We start from the raw sequence: 15,214 nt of genomic DNA, 5'->3' as shown, positions 1-15,214 counted from the left end.
AATTTTATTTTTAATAAAGATTTGTAAAATTTCTTCCATTTGATTATTTTGTGGGTTGTGTCAGAATAAAGACCATCCTAAAACCGATTTCTTCGACCAAAATGATGGCCATTTTCATTCTGATTCGGCTTCTGTGATGCACCTTGGGATGTTTTTTCGAGGTTAAAGGTTCTGTGGCAATGCAAGTTGTTGCTGTTGTGTGCTTTTATACTAGTGTCAGTGTGAGTGAAACAGCAGCAACTGAATTTTACAAAATCCCAAACTTGGTTATAAATTAATGCCGGTGAATAACTTCAACTATAGTTTGGAGAAATTACTGATCCGAGACATAATCACTTTTACATTTCCACAGTGATGAAAGGAAAGGACATTGACTGATAGTTTGATTGGTCGGCACGTCCGTGAGATACACGCACACAGCGAGACACACACAGGTGATTGTATAAAAACAGTACATTCTGCCACTTGACTATTTATGGTGTTTATTGAGATTGTAAGAACCCTGGCGACATTCCATAAATTAGGACTGTGCATCACCGAAATGTTTAAAGTTACACAATTCATAACATTAATATTAGAACAGTGGTAAATCTCCTCACCTCTTACAGTGCTCATTAGTGTTAAAATTAGAACAGTGGTAAATCTCCTCACCTCCTAAAGTGCTCATTACTGTTAATGTTAGAACAGTGGTAAATCTCCTTACCTCCTAAAGTGCTCATTACTGTTAATAATTGAACAGTGATAAATCTTACCTCCGACAGTGCTCACTAGTGTTAATATTAGAACAGTGGTAAATCTTCTCACCTCCTACTGTGCTCATTAATCAGCTGCTGACACCATGAGGAATGTGATGAATATTTTCTAACAGAAGCACCAACGAGGACACATCTCCATGAACACACGCACACTGTCACTGCCCATACAGACCAGAGGAATCACACCCTGCTATATATTGTATATGTGGATAGATATCATATTCATAAAGTAACAGGATTTAAAATCAAAACTCAACAAATCAAAAATACCAAACACTTATGTGAATAAAATAATACAATATCACCAGACTGTGTTAAACCGAGTGAAGGGTCATTTAATTCACCAATGATCACCCTGCTCCATATTTCCTTCCAGAATATTAACTACCTGAGGAATAAAACTGTTTTTGATCTGCAATGTGCGAGTGAAGCTTACAAATTGGCCCTCCCAGTGCAGAGTCTCGGCCGACAGTAACTGGGTTGTGGAGATCAGCGGGACTTACTGGATTTCACGGGGCAGCTGTCTGTGTCACACCAGATGTGGAGTGTTGATCATAACACTCAGGAAATGCTCGATATTAGAGATAACAGCTGTTGCACTGATGGGGGAAGAGGGGCTTTGTAACATGTTTAACAAGGGAACGCTCTCCTGCTCATTTTAATATTTCTGTCTAACTCTCCTATTAATATTATATTTATTACAGAGCATCAGAATCTGGGAATTTGTCACCACCATGGCTGAAGGTTCAAACAGGGGAGAAAAGCCAACATCTTCAACAAGAATGAGAATGGACACAGGTAGGTTCAGAAAATTCTTCAAAATTGAATTTCTGTCCTGACAAAGGGTCCAGATCACGAGCAAGAACCTGCAGCTCACACTGGAAGAGGTAACTGCGCAGATACTGTGAAGATAGAGGGAAGTGAGTGACCATCTAGAGGGACAGTGCAGTCACAGGTGGAGGGATCTCCTGAGTACTGGAACTGTCCAATAGATACCTGGTGTTTGGGACTGTAAGGTGGATAGAGACAGTGACTCAGAGGATGGTCTTCCTGAGTAACAGTGTGAGATCGGGCAGCAGGGGGACACCCCGAGTGGGGCGGGGGATGAGAGGCAGGTGGGTCACAGGAATGGTGGAATGATAGTGGTGGGATATTCCATAGTCAGGGAATAAACAGACTCTTCTGTAGCCCTGAGCAGGTCCCGAATGGTAAGTTGCCTCCCTGGTGTCAGAGGGAAGAACATCCTGGAACAGGTGGGACCATCTCTGGGATGGAAACGAGAGTAGTGAATAGTTATGGTCGGAATCAATAACACGGAGATAAATACATTTATGGTGGGAATATTAAGGCTCAGGTTCTAAACTAAAAACAAGGCCTCTCGCTGGTGATCTCCGAATTGGTTTGCACTGGGCTGCTTAAGGAGGTAGGCAAATGTGTGGCTGCAGGGCTGTAGCAGGAGGGAAGAGTACACCGTCTTCTGGACAAGAGTGAGTTCAGGGAGAAGGGAAGGGACAGTCACGGTCTGAACCGACCATCAATAGTTTTACAGACTGGGTGAATGGAGCAGGAGGGAAGGGTTCACGGTCTTCGCGACGAGAGTGAGTTCAGGGAGAATGGAAGGGACGGTCACGGTCTGAACCGACCATCAATAGTTTTACAGACTGGGTGAATGGAGCAGGAGGGAAGGGTTCACGGTCTTCGCGACGAGAGTGAGTTCAGGGAGAAGGGAAGGGACAGTCACGGTCTGAACCGACCAACAATGGTTTTACAGACTGGGTGAATGGAGCAGGAGGGAAGGGTTCACGGTCTTGGGGACTGGAGTGAGTTCAGGGAGAAGGGAAGGGACGATCACGGTCTGCACCGACCAACAATGGTTTTACAGACTGGGTGAATGGAGCAGGAGGGAAGGGTTCACGGTCTTGGGGACTGGCGTGAGTTCAGCGAGAAGGGAAGGGAAGGGACGGTCACGGTCTGAACCGACCAACAATGGTTTTACAGACTGGGTGAATGGAGCAGTGGGAGGGTTTCAGCTGATATGACTGGAGGATGGGGAAACTCCGGATCTGAGACTAGAGAGTGGAATTAATGAAACCTGGAGCAGGAACGAAGATTTATGAAAGAGTGAAAAGTTATTAGCAGGTAAAGAGGAAGTTGGTTTTGAAATATTGAGAGAGAAAGTCACTTGCTATTAAAAAAAAACAAGAAACGAAAATGGGTCAACATTACAAAAAATCGGAGTTAGGATTGTGTGTTATGTCTGTGAATATACAGATCATTCCAAACACATTCGGAAAATCAGAAACATGACAGATGTGATCTGGTATCTGTAAGACAGGGCCTGAGTTTCCACAAGGCTCAGAGCGAAATGCTCCTGGTTGTAACATTTTGAGGGGAGAGAAAAATACCCCTGGTCTCCAGTATTAATAAAGGTTCTATGACAGAGCTGGAACAATAACAAATTGTGTTTATGTTTCAAATTTAATGTAGTAAAACGACCCAGGGTGTGTGACAGGAGCGATTATCAAACACAATTTGTCACTGAATCAAATAAGGAGATATGAGGACAGGAGACCAAAAGCTTGGTCAAAGAGGACGGTTTTAAGGAGAGTCTTAAAGGAAAACAGAGGGAGAGAGAGAAGGAGAGGTTTCGAACATAAGGCTGTTCCAGGGAGCTGTGTTAAGATAGAATCCATATGTACACAGTTAACTAATAGGAAGGGAAATAGCACAATTCTCGGTGGGTTTTGCAGGCCAGCAATCAGTGGAGGTGAGATAGAGGGGAACTGGGGGAAACTGGTTGTGGATGAAGGTTTGGGGAGATACAAAATATTTCCTTTAATTTCTAAAAATGATGGTGGAAGTGAAAATGTTGGTGTACTGGAGGAGGATGTGGGATCATAGTTAGAGGTAACTGTAGAGAAGGATTTGGATCTGAGAAACATCGCCGAGGTGGATAAATCACTGAGCCCAGAGATAACACACCCGAGGCTGTTAAAGGAAGTTAGATAGGCGACAGGAGGGACTCTGATCACAATTTCTCAATCCTCCTTTGTTATCAAAAATATCCAGATGGACTGAAGGAGCCCAAGTAATGTCTCTGGTAAAATAAGGAGAGAGGGTCAACGACCAATTAGTCTCTGTCAGTACTGGGCAAACTCCTCGAATCTGTAATTCCAGGTAAAATTAGTGAACATTTAGAGATACAGGGGAAGATCAGGGGGAGGGGGGGGGGGCAGGAACTGATTCGCTGCAGACAAGCCGTATTTGATAAATTTAATACAGCTTTGTTGAGAGGTGACCATATAGATCGATGGGGTGCAGCACAGGTGGTGCATATGGGTTTTCAGAAGGTGTTTGATAATGTGGCTCCCAAGGAGGCTTCAGCCGTTTGGTATATGAGGAAATGTAGCCGTCCGGATGGAAAGACAATAATGTGTTTAGTTTTGTCCATTTTTGTTCACAGATCCGAACATTGCAATCATTGAGTTCCTGACAAATTGCGACGATTACCAGCTGTTCCAATTGACGAAATTCTACCGGGACAGACTAGAACAGGCGATTGAAGAAGGGGTGGACGGAGTCAGCTCGTTGTTAACATACGAGAGGCATTTCAGTGGACAGGAACATCGGGTAAGTGGGAGGGACACAGAACAAGTTTGGATTATTTAAATATCACAGAACTAAAAGGATATCAGATCTTAGAATCATAGAATGTGACAGAACAGAAACAGGTCAAATAGGAAAGAAATGGATCAAACTGAAAATACAGTGAATCTGAAACAATGATGCGAAGAGGAGAAAATACCCGGTGGATCGGTCAGTGTCTGTACAAAGGACAGGGGAACGGTTCGGTTATAACTCTTGTGTGAACTGAAAACAAAAAGGAAACAGTTTAAGTGGGACTGCGAAAAGGAGAGGACAGTATATTAATTATTATTCTTTACAGAAAGTCACTGATCTCGTGGAGAAGGGTAACAGGACGGACAGTTCCAAACTTCTCCTAAATCTGGTGATGGAGAAAGGCTCTCGGGCCCGAAGGGTGATGTGGGAATCCTTTGTGAAAATGCACCATGTGGTACCAAAATTGGACAAAATACTGAAAGAGATGCAGGAACTTGGTACGGTAAAATCTCAAACTGAATTCAATTTCAGATTGAAACACTGCAGAATTTACTATAATATTACACAGATCTGATTTCATGAAAGCTAATTTATTTAAACAGGTCCTGATCCATTTGATTATATGAACATCAGACGAGGTTTATCTGAAATACCCAGTCACCTGAAAGGTAAATGATGAAATGGAGATTTCAAACTGTTCATTTCACTTCTGAGAATCAGAATGTTTGACTGTAGACTTTTGTTTAGAGACTGTCAGAATCGGGGGATCAGAAATTCAAAGGGTGGATGAAACAGAATAAAAGTCCATTTTGATTACTCATTAATCCTGTGAAACCACAAAAGCATCTGGCAGGATCCGAATTCATGCAGCACTTCATACACATCTGTGAGGTGCCCTGGCATCGCAGAAAAATAATATTTTGCGTTGATTGAAGTTAAAATTCACTACGGATTTTGAATTATTGATAAATTTGCAAGTTTTGCATTGCTCCAATTAATCCAGCTGCATACATACCAGGCAGGATCCTGACACTGTGTGAATCCCCCGACACACCTGGCAGGATCCTGATACACTGTGAATCCCCAGACATTCCAGGCAGGATCCTGATACACTGTGAATCCCCATAAACATCAGGCAGGATACTGAAACACTGTGAAATCCCCATACACACCTGGCAGGATCCTGATACACTGTGAATCCTCATACACACCTGGTAGGAGCCTGATACACTGTGAATCCTCATACACACCTGGTAGGATCCTGATACACTCTGAACTCCATACACACCTGGCAGGATCCTGCTACACTCTAAAACCCAATACACACTTTGCTCGGTTCCGACACCCTGTGAGTCCGAATGCACACTTCCTATGTGCCGCCCTGATGTTCTGGGCTCAAAGTAAAGAGCGGTGCCTTGAGCCGGATGCTGTGGGTTACTTGCACCCCTCGAAATCTGACACAGCATCAACTCGAGGGAATGAGGTGGAGAAATGCGAAATATTTAAATGTTATCATTACACAGCACAGAACGATACGCCAAAGGTTTCGATCTGATCTGAGAAGATGTACAGATGTTCACTCAATTGATCATTAATCCGTGGAGAAATGTGAGGGAAAGACAATGCTCAGGGTAATTAGGAAGTTATGGGCTGGCTTCCGAATGGCAATGAAAGAGACAACCTTATTCTACTGAAAGAATAGTCCTTTAACTCAAGGGTCTTTTTGCTCCTAATGTAATGACTAATGGAAACAGATTTGTAATTTCCCAAACTTTCATTGAAGGAAATTCAGACCAAAATGAAACAACGGAGTACAATTATTAGTCGAACAGTTGAAATGAACTGTGAATGTTTACTGCTCTAACATTACACTGAGTGATGTGGTCAGTAGTTCTAATTCTAATTCTAATCGGTGATATGACAGGACTGTTCGAAAAACACATTCAATGTAGGTGTAAAACTGATGAAAAATTGTTCACAATTTCTGAAACACAACATAACAGGAGAATGATTAGAGACAGGAAAAGGCCATTTGGCCCAAATAAGCCTGTCCCTGTTAGATAGATGACCACACCTATCCCTCCTCGCAGTGTATCCACAGAAACACGTTCAATTATCTCTTCACCCCACTTACTCTGCCCCTTTAGTGTCCTTCCCTGGTAACTGGTCTTCGCTTTCTGACCCTTTGGGTGAGAAAATTATCCTGATTTACCTTCGTATTTCTGACTTTCAGTTTTCTCCGTTATTAATTATTTTGATGATTGTGAGCCTGTTTCCTGCAGTAATGTTCTGAATTCCATTAAAACATTTCAATATCGAAGTTTCTTGCCCAAACAAAATACATCAAGCCCCGTCACCCTTCCCTCGACCAATACTCCAATACATGAAATCACCTCTCTGATTCCCCTCTGTACCTTAAGAATGGCAACAAGCTTTACCTGCGATCAGGTGACTATAGATGTACAGGTAATACCCCAGATAGCATACCCGAGTCCCGATTCTAAAAGTTTCCCCAATACCGAGGTTAAACAGTGGGACTTCTGTCCATTCACAGTCTGTCCCTCTCCCAATGCACACAGTACCCCAGATAACCTGCCCGAGGTCGAACACAATAACAGTGGGACTTCTGTCCATTCACAGTCTGTCCCTCTCCCAGTGCCCACATTATCCCGGTAACCTTCCTGAGGTCTGATAGAATAACAGTTGGACTTTTGTCCATTCACAGTCTGTCCCTCTCCCAATGCACACAATAATCTTGTTCCCATTTCCGCAGAAGGTCAGCACCATTGACGGTTTCATAGATTAATCGACACGAACCTCGAGTTTCACATAACTAGAATCAGGTCTGGATATGCCATGAGATGTCCATGGTACAGGACAGGGCTGATAATATTAACCATCAGAGGGAAAATATCACCGTCATAGAAATCTCCACGTTCTGTAAATATTCGAATCAAGTGAGGATTTGAAACTTCTCTCAGCCTTGTTAATTTTCAAGCGAGGTTTTCAGTAACTGAGTTTAATTTCCTGCTCGCACCTCTATTGAAGCTGTGAACTCAATCTCGGAACATTTTACTGATATAGAGAATTTGTTTTTATATCAATACAACTAACATTGAGAACCACTTTCTGTCTGTTCTAATTGAAGATGTTCAACAGAAACACAAGGAAACACTCCGGGTCCAAACTGAAACACTGAGAGTGAACACGATCCTAATAAAGGAGAAGGTTAAGATTTTCCAGCTGGTCACTCTATACACTGAGCTAACGGTCATTTCTGCAGTTCGAGATCGGACACTTGTAGAACATGAACTGCTGGCAAGAGGCCGAGACCATGAACAGTGGAGAGAGAAACATCTCCGGAGAGAACTGGAAAAAATCCGAACTGATCAATTGTTCCAGAGCAGTTTTTCCCAGAGAAAATCCAAATCTGGGAGTTCAGCAGCAGTGAGCGGAGTCGCGGGGATTGGAAAAACAACAATGGTACAAAAGATTGTTTATGACTGGGCCACTGGGAAAATATACCCACAGTTTCAATTTGTTTTCAGTTTTAAATTCCGGGATTTGAACGCTATTAACTGTAGAATAAACCTGAGGAATCTAATACTGGATCTGTATCCTTACTTTGGGAATATTCTGGGAGAGCTCTGGAAGAACCCAGAGAGATTACTGTTTATATTCGATGGTTTAGATGAATTCAAGGACAGTATTGATTTTGCTGACGATCAGAGAAATACAGAACCTCAGTACATGTGCACAGATCCTGAAGACCAGTGTGAAGTGTCTGACATTGTGTACAGTTTAATACAGCACAAGCTGCTCCCAGGATGTTCAGTGCTCGTGACCAGCCGCCCCACTGCATTATATTTATTGGAAAAGGCTGAGATCAGTGTCTGGGCTGAAATCCTGGGATTTGTTGGTGAAGAAAGGAAGGAATATTTCAACAAGTTTTTTGAAGATCAGATGGTGGCAGCAGCTGTTTTCAAACATGTGGGGGAGAACGAGATCCTGTACACCATGTGTTACAACCCTTCCTACTGCTGGATCCTCGGTCTGTCACTGGGTCCCTTCTTCACACAAAGAGACAGGAAACAGCAGCGAGTTACCAAGACCATCACCCAACTATATTCCTACTATATTTACAATATTCTGAAAAACCATGGCCGAGAGATTGAATCCCCCCGTGATGTGTTACTGAAGATCGGTGAGATGGCCTTCACAGGAGTCTCGGAGAAGAAGATTGTGTTTAGAAATGGAGATTTGATCAAGTACAATCTGCAACCTTCCCAGTTCCTGTCTGGGTTCATGATGGAACTTTTGGAGAGAGATGATTCTGCCCAGAGTGTGGTTTACACATTCCCGCACCTCACCATCCAAGTGTTTGTAGCCGCACTCGCACAATTCCTGACTCCAGATCCAGGGGACATCCGGAAACTCCTCAGTGAAGCCCACAACAAGGAAGATGGGAGATTTGAGATATTTCTCCGTTTTGTTGTTGGTCTCTCCTCCTCACAGTCAGCTCGGCCCCTGGTCGAGTTTCTGGGTCCATTTCTTCATCAAACAATCTGCGGAGTGATTGACTGGGTGAAGGAGAAGGTTGAAGGAGAGATTGGAAAGACAGAGAGTGAAACTGGTAAAAGGGACCTCCTGAATACATTCCACTACCTGTTTGAGTCTCAGAATCAAACACTGGCTCGGGTCACAGTGGGATCTGTGGAAACACTTACATTTAGTGGATTCAGACTGACCCCGATTGACTGTGCGTTGCTGTCTCATGTCATTGGACTCTGTGATACAATCAAACACCTCGATCTGTGGCACTGCTCCATTCGGTGTGAAGGACTCCAGCGGCTGGGACCCGCACTGCACAAATGCCAGGCGTTGAGGTAACTGTTTATTTGTCTCTAACTGTTAGGCCAATTGTAGAACAGTCACGGATTGTATTGTTGCTCCGTAATTAAGGGAAACAGCAGTTCAGTTAAGCCAGAGAGATGTAGATTCAACACAAATATGACAAATGATAATAGGATCGGTTAGTAATTCCCTGACGACTGAAGAATCTAAAATGGATCCTTGTGAACAATTCGGGATTGTACAGTTTTTCTCAGATCAGTAAATACAGGTCACTGAAAGAGTCTGATAATTTAATTCCAATGAATGATATTTATTGTTGTTTTTCTCACTGCCTGAGATACGTCCATTGAAGAGACTCCTTCTCACTGTTACTTACACGTAGACCGACACTAACTGCAACAGTCAGTGTGTCGGGGCATCCCACCCTCTTACCGAGGTGTGGGGGCAAGTGACAGTCACCGGACTGTCACTGTGAGGGAAGCAGAAATACCAAACATTCAGTAACAAAGAGCAAAACACAGCTTTCGGGCAGTCAACCCCCAGTGGACGAGCTGAGCTTTCCCCGCAGGACGGCGGTCCGTTATCTTAACTCATCAATGACACTGCCCTTCACACTCTCCAATACATCCACCATCTCTTCACCCAGCTGGCAGCACTCGTGCCTCTGAGTCAGAAGGTCGTGGATTCAGGCCCCTCGCTCATTAATCCAGGCCGACGCTTCAGTGGGATTTGGGAACTAAAATCTGCCGGTAAAAAGGTACAAATCTAACTGGTTGTGGGGTATTAGTCCAGGAGTACAGACACAGACTGGCCAGCGGTGGGGTCTCACACACAGCGGGAGCCTCCTGGGTAAACAAGTGAGCAGTCAATCCAGGAATTTCCCATAATCTGCCCCCTGTTTGTGAGGACCCGCTCGGGGAGGGAACTTCTGAAAAATCCCCATAAACTGTCGGGCCCGTTACACCTGAAATAAATGTAGAGCCAGCTTAATGGGAATAAAGAGAGAGACTCCCCTCCCCTATAAACTAGGAGTACAGGGACATTGAAAAATTGTCACAGGACAGAATAATCTCACCTTGTTACATAAAATCCTGGGGGACGGATTTTACAGCAGCCGTTTGCGCTGTTTCACAATATAACTCACCCCGAGATGTTAAACAGATCAACATAATGCTGCATAAAATACAGGTAATCATCACTTTATCATTTAATTCGGGGAAAATCACCGCATTCCCATGAAATCTGGGATTTAAGACCAGAAATGAGACAAGTTTCCCCAAACATGACAAGACCTGTCACTGACCTCCAGGAGGGTAATTCTGATCATCAGGGAATGAGACTGGACTGAGGGACATTTAAAGGCTTCACACAGACAGCAATTTAGTTAATAAATACATTTACTGACAGTCCCTGAATACATGGGGAGTTGGGTAGAGTGAGATTCATTGTCAGTGACAGGGAAATCTGGTTATTAATTTCCTGAAGATTTTTCAGTGTTTCCTGTAATATCAGAGAGAAATTGTGTCAGTTCGGAGATTGGATTCAGTTTGTCTCTCACTCTCTGCCTGTTTGTGTTCATGATGTGGAGATGCCGGTGATGGACTGGGGTGGACAAATGTAAGGAATCTTACAACACCAGGTTATAGTCCAACAAATTTATTTTAAAATCACAAGCTTTCTGAGATTATCTCCTTCGTCAGATGACACAATTTCTCTCTGATATTACAGGAAACACTGAAAAATCTTCAGGAAATTAATAACCAGATTTCCCTGTCACTGACAATGAATCTCACTCTGCCCAACTCCTCATATATTCAGGGACTGTCAGTAAATGTATTTATTAAATAAAGTGCTGTCTGTGTGAAGCCTTTTAATGTCCCTCAGTCCGGTCTCATTCCCTGATGATCAGAATTACCCTCCTGGAGGTCAGTGATCGGTCCCGTCATGTTTGGGGAAACTTGTCTCATTTCTGGTCTTAAATCCCAGATTTCATGGGAATGCGGTGATTTTCCCCGAATTAAATGATAAAGTGATTATTACCTGTATTTTATGCAGCATTATGTTGATCTGTTTAACATCTCGGGGTGAGTTATATTGTGAAACAGCGCAAACGGCTGCTGTAAAATCCGTCCCCCAGGATTTTATGTAACAAGGAGAGTTTATTCTGTCCTGTGACAATTTTTCAATGTCCCTGTACTCCTAGTTTATAGGGGAGGGGAGTCTTTCATTTTATTCCCATTAAGCTGGCTCTACATTTATTTCAGGTGCAACGAGCCCGACAGTTTTTGGGGAATTTTCTGAAGTTCCCTCCCCGAGCGGGTCCTCACAAACAGGGGGCAGATTATGGGAAATTCCTGGATTGACTGCTCACTTGTTTACCCAGGAGGCTCCCGCTGTGTGTGAGGCCCCACCGCTGGCCGGTGTGTGTCTGTACTCCTGGACTAATACCCCACAACCAGTTAGATTTGTACCTTTTTACCGGCAGATTTTAGTTCCCAAATCATCTGACGAAGGAGATAATCTCCGAAAGCTTGTGATTTTAAAATAAATTTGTTGGACTATAACCTGGTGTTGTAAGATTCCTTACATTTGTTTGTGTTCAGACTGGCGAGCAATAAACTGGGAGATTCAGGAGTGAAACTACTGTCTGCGGCTCTGAGGAACCCGGACTGTAAAATACAGGAACTGCAGTAAGTATCAGACTGTGTGAGATTGTGTTTGTAAGAACTGGATGTCTAACACTGTACATTAATGTCAGTATAAGTAATAATAATACAAATAAATACTGGGAATTTACTCTGATTCCCGTTATCTCTGCTCGTCTTTCTCTCTCTCTCTCTGATCTCCAGGTTACGGGATAACGATCTCACAGATTCTTGTACCGAAGATCTCGTCTCTGCTCTCAGTACAAACCGGTCACTGATGGTACTGAACCTGAGTTATAATAAACTGGGAGATTCAGGAGTGAAACTACTGTGTGTGACTCTGAGGAACCCGGACTGTAAAGTACAGGAACTGCGGTAAGTATCAGAATGTGTGAGATTGCGTTTATAATAACTGAATGACTGAACACTGTACATTAATGTACATTGATTCCTGTTATCTCTGCTCTGCTCTCTCTCCCTCCTCTCTCTGTCTGATCTCCAGGTTATGCGCTAACGGTCTCACAGCTTCTTGTACCGAGGATCTCTCCTCCGCTCTCAGTACAAACCGGTCACTGACGGGTCTGGACCTGAATTATAATGAACTGGGAGATTCAGGAGTGAAACTACTGTCTGCGGCTCTGAGTAAACCGGACTGTAAAATACAGGAACTGGAGTAAGTATCAGACTGTGTGAGATTGTGTTTATAATAACTGGATGTCTAAAATTGTACATTATTATTAGTATCAGTAATAGTGTTATTAATAAATTAATACTGGGGATTTAACCTGATTCCTGTTATTTCTCTCTCTCTCTGATCCCCAGTCTGGATGATGTCGGTCTCACAGATTCTTGTACCAAGGATCTCGTCTCCGCTCTCAGTACAAACCGGTCACTGACGGGTCTGAACCTTGGATTAAACTCCTTTACAGACCGATCTGTCCCCGCTCTCCGCTCCCTCATACTGACCCGCAGGAGTCTGGAGCGGATCGGGTGAGTGTTTGTGTTAATGTTTAAAGTAATAAATAAAATATTAATGGGATTCAGTCCCTTTTATGGGTAATATTTGTCTGTAACTTTGATTGAAATATTAACCCCAGTCTCCCTGTTATTTACACCGTTGTTCAATCTGTTTATTTCCTGTTTAATCTTTAATCTGTTTCAGGCTTTGGGGGAATCGGTTCAGTCCAAATGGAAAGAGACACCTGGAGTCACTGCGGGAATCCAGACCCGGACTGAATGTGGGAGTGTGAACATTTCAATTTATGACCATTCCTGGTCTCATTATATGAACATTTCAATTTATAACCATTCCTGGTCTCATTATATGAACATTTCAATTTATAACCATTCCTGGTCTCATTATATGAACATTTCAATTTATAACCATTCCTGGTCTCATTATATGAACATTTCAATTTATAACCATTCCTGGTCTCATTATATGAACATTTCAATTTATAACCATTACTGGTCTCATTGTATGAACATTTTTGGCCGATTCTCTGTGGCCTCCCCTTTAACCGGCCGCGCTCCAGGTTGAAATCCTAACGGCCCTTTAACGGTTTCCAGCTCGAGCTGAGCGAGCGTCGTCTCCCATTGTGACGTCAGAGGCCCAGCGACAGGGTCACGAGACTCAGTCACCCGGTCCCCCAGCGCTGATTCTGCCGGATATCCGGGGCTGGATGGTCACCAATGGGACACTGGGTCAATGTACAGACAGGAAGGGCCCAGGGTGGGGCTCAGTCTGGGCTGCAGTGGGACACTGGGTCAATGTACAGACAGGAAGGGCCCAGGGTGGGGCTCAGTCTGGGCTGCAGTGGGACACTGGGTCAATGTACAGAGAGGAAGGGCCCAGGGTGGGGCTCAGTCTGGGCTGCAGTGGGACACTGGGTCAATGTACAGACAGGAAGGGCCCAGGGTGGGGCTCAGTCTGGGCTGCAGTGGGGCACTGGGTCAATGTACAGACAGGAAGGGCCCAGGGTGGCGCTCAGTCTGGGCTGCAGTGGGACACTGGGTCAATGTACAGACAGGAAGGGCCCAGGGTGGCGCTCAGTCTGAGCTGCAGTGGGACACTGGTTCAATGTACAGACAGGAAGGGCCCAGGGTGGGACTCAGTCTGGGCTGCAGTGGGACACTGGGTCAATGTACAGACAGGAAGGGCCCAGGTTTGGGCTCAGTCTGGGCTGCAGTGGGACACTGGGTCAATATACAAACAGGAAGGGCCCAGGATGGGGCTCAGTCTGGGCTGCAGTGGGACACTGGGTCAATGTGCAGACAGGAAGGGCCGAGGGTGGAGCTCAGTCTGGGCTGCAGTGGGACACTGGGTCAATGTACAGACAGGTAGGGCCCAGGGTGGGGCCCAGCCTGAGCTTTAGTGGGACACTGGGTCAATTTACGGAAAGAAAGGGTGCCTCTCCCAGTAAGGAGTCAGAATCTGGAACGTGCCCCTGTGAACCGTGCCTTCAGCTGCAGAAGGCCCTAGGCTCTGCAATTCACCCCCTAAACCTTTCCACCTCTCTCCCTCTCTCTCCTCCATTTTGATGCTCCTTATAACCTACCACTTGGACAAAGGTTTTGGCCACCTGCCCTTATAGTTCCTTATGTGGCTCAGTGTAAAGTTTTGTCTGATTGCTCCTGTAAAGTACCTTGGACGTTTTGCTAATATAAAGGCGCTATTTAAATGTAAGTTATTGTCCGTGTGCTGTGTTAATAAAACTCCACCGTTTCATTCAGCTCAGGCCTGGTCTCCTCATTATTTAAAATAAAAATACTGGTGTTCGTATTTTCAAATATTGAATAATTTTTCCTGGAAACTACATCACACCTCGTCCAACTGGCATCATAGATGTGACCATCGGTCTATTGAACTGGGAAGGTCTTACCCCGGGTGGGAGGGTCTGGATATACAATTTACACAAAATGGTGAGACGGACTGTGAGCAAAAGAGCTCATCTGGAACTTCACAAAATAGCTTCCCGACATTCAACGTAAAATGAGGGCAACGCAGCAAGATGGCGGCATGTACAGCAGCCACCTTTGACAAAATGGACGCAAGTGCAGCGGCCATCTTCGAAAAAATAGCGGCGAGTACACCAGCCATCTTGGACAAAAAAGCCGCAAGTACGTTGGCCATCTTGGACAAAATGGCGGCAACTATGGCACCCATCTTGTGCAAAATTGCTGCGAGAACAGTGGCCATATTGGAAAAAATCGCTGCAATTACGTACCCCATCTTGGACAAAATTACGGCATATATGGCAGCCACCTTGGGCAAAATGGCCGCAAGTACAGTGGCCATCGCCGAAAAAATGGCGGCAAGAAAGGCTGCCATCTTGGATA

At 44.3% G+C, this 15,214-nt stretch overlaps 1 protein-coding gene across 7 annotated transcripts in view; it reads left to right on the top strand.

The window, feature by feature from the left end:
* The window catches only part of LOC137314026 (NACHT, LRR and PYD domains-containing protein 3-like), a 64,936-nt gene extending 50,329 nt beyond the window's left edge, over positions 1–14,607 (top strand). For 4 of the 7 annotated variants that reach the window (XM_067979724.1, XM_067979722.1, XM_067979727.1 and 1 more), the window contains 11 exons: positions 353–434; positions 1,460–1,553; positions 4,219–4,385; positions 4,702–4,873; positions 4,979–5,044; positions 7,525–9,262; positions 11,834–11,920; positions 12,080–12,250; positions 12,378–12,548; positions 12,698–12,865; positions 13,038–14,607. In XM_067979724.1, coding sequence (XP_067835825.1) covers positions 1,490–1,553; positions 4,219–4,385; positions 4,702–4,873; positions 4,979–5,044; positions 7,525–9,262; positions 11,834–11,920; positions 12,080–12,250; positions 12,378–12,548; positions 12,698–12,865; positions 13,038–13,125 — 2,892 coding nt within the window. In that variant the 5' untranslated portion in view covers positions 353–434; positions 1,460–1,489 and the 3' untranslated portion in view covers positions 13,126–14,607. Of the gene's footprint in view, positions 1–62; positions 435–1,459; positions 1,554–4,218; positions 4,386–4,701; positions 4,874–4,978; positions 5,045–7,524; positions 9,263–11,833; positions 11,921–12,079; positions 12,251–12,377; positions 12,549–12,697; positions 12,866–13,037 lie in introns of those variants that run through there. The other 3 variants (XM_067979728.1, XM_067979723.1, XM_067979729.1) reach the window with 2 other exon arrangements.
* Positions 14,608–15,214: the final 607 nt, after the last annotated feature.

Source organism: Heptranchias perlo, unplaced genomic scaffold, assembly GCF_035084215.1.
Source record: "Heptranchias perlo isolate sHepPer1 unplaced genomic scaffold, sHepPer1.hap1 HAP1_SCAFFOLD_50, whole genome shotgun sequence".
In the NCBI taxonomy this organism is placed as follows: domain Eukaryota; kingdom Metazoa; phylum Chordata; class Chondrichthyes; order Hexanchiformes; family Hexanchidae; genus Heptranchias; species Heptranchias perlo.
Note: the sequence above shows the minus strand (reverse complement) of the source record. Positions and strands in the feature narration are given on the sequence as shown.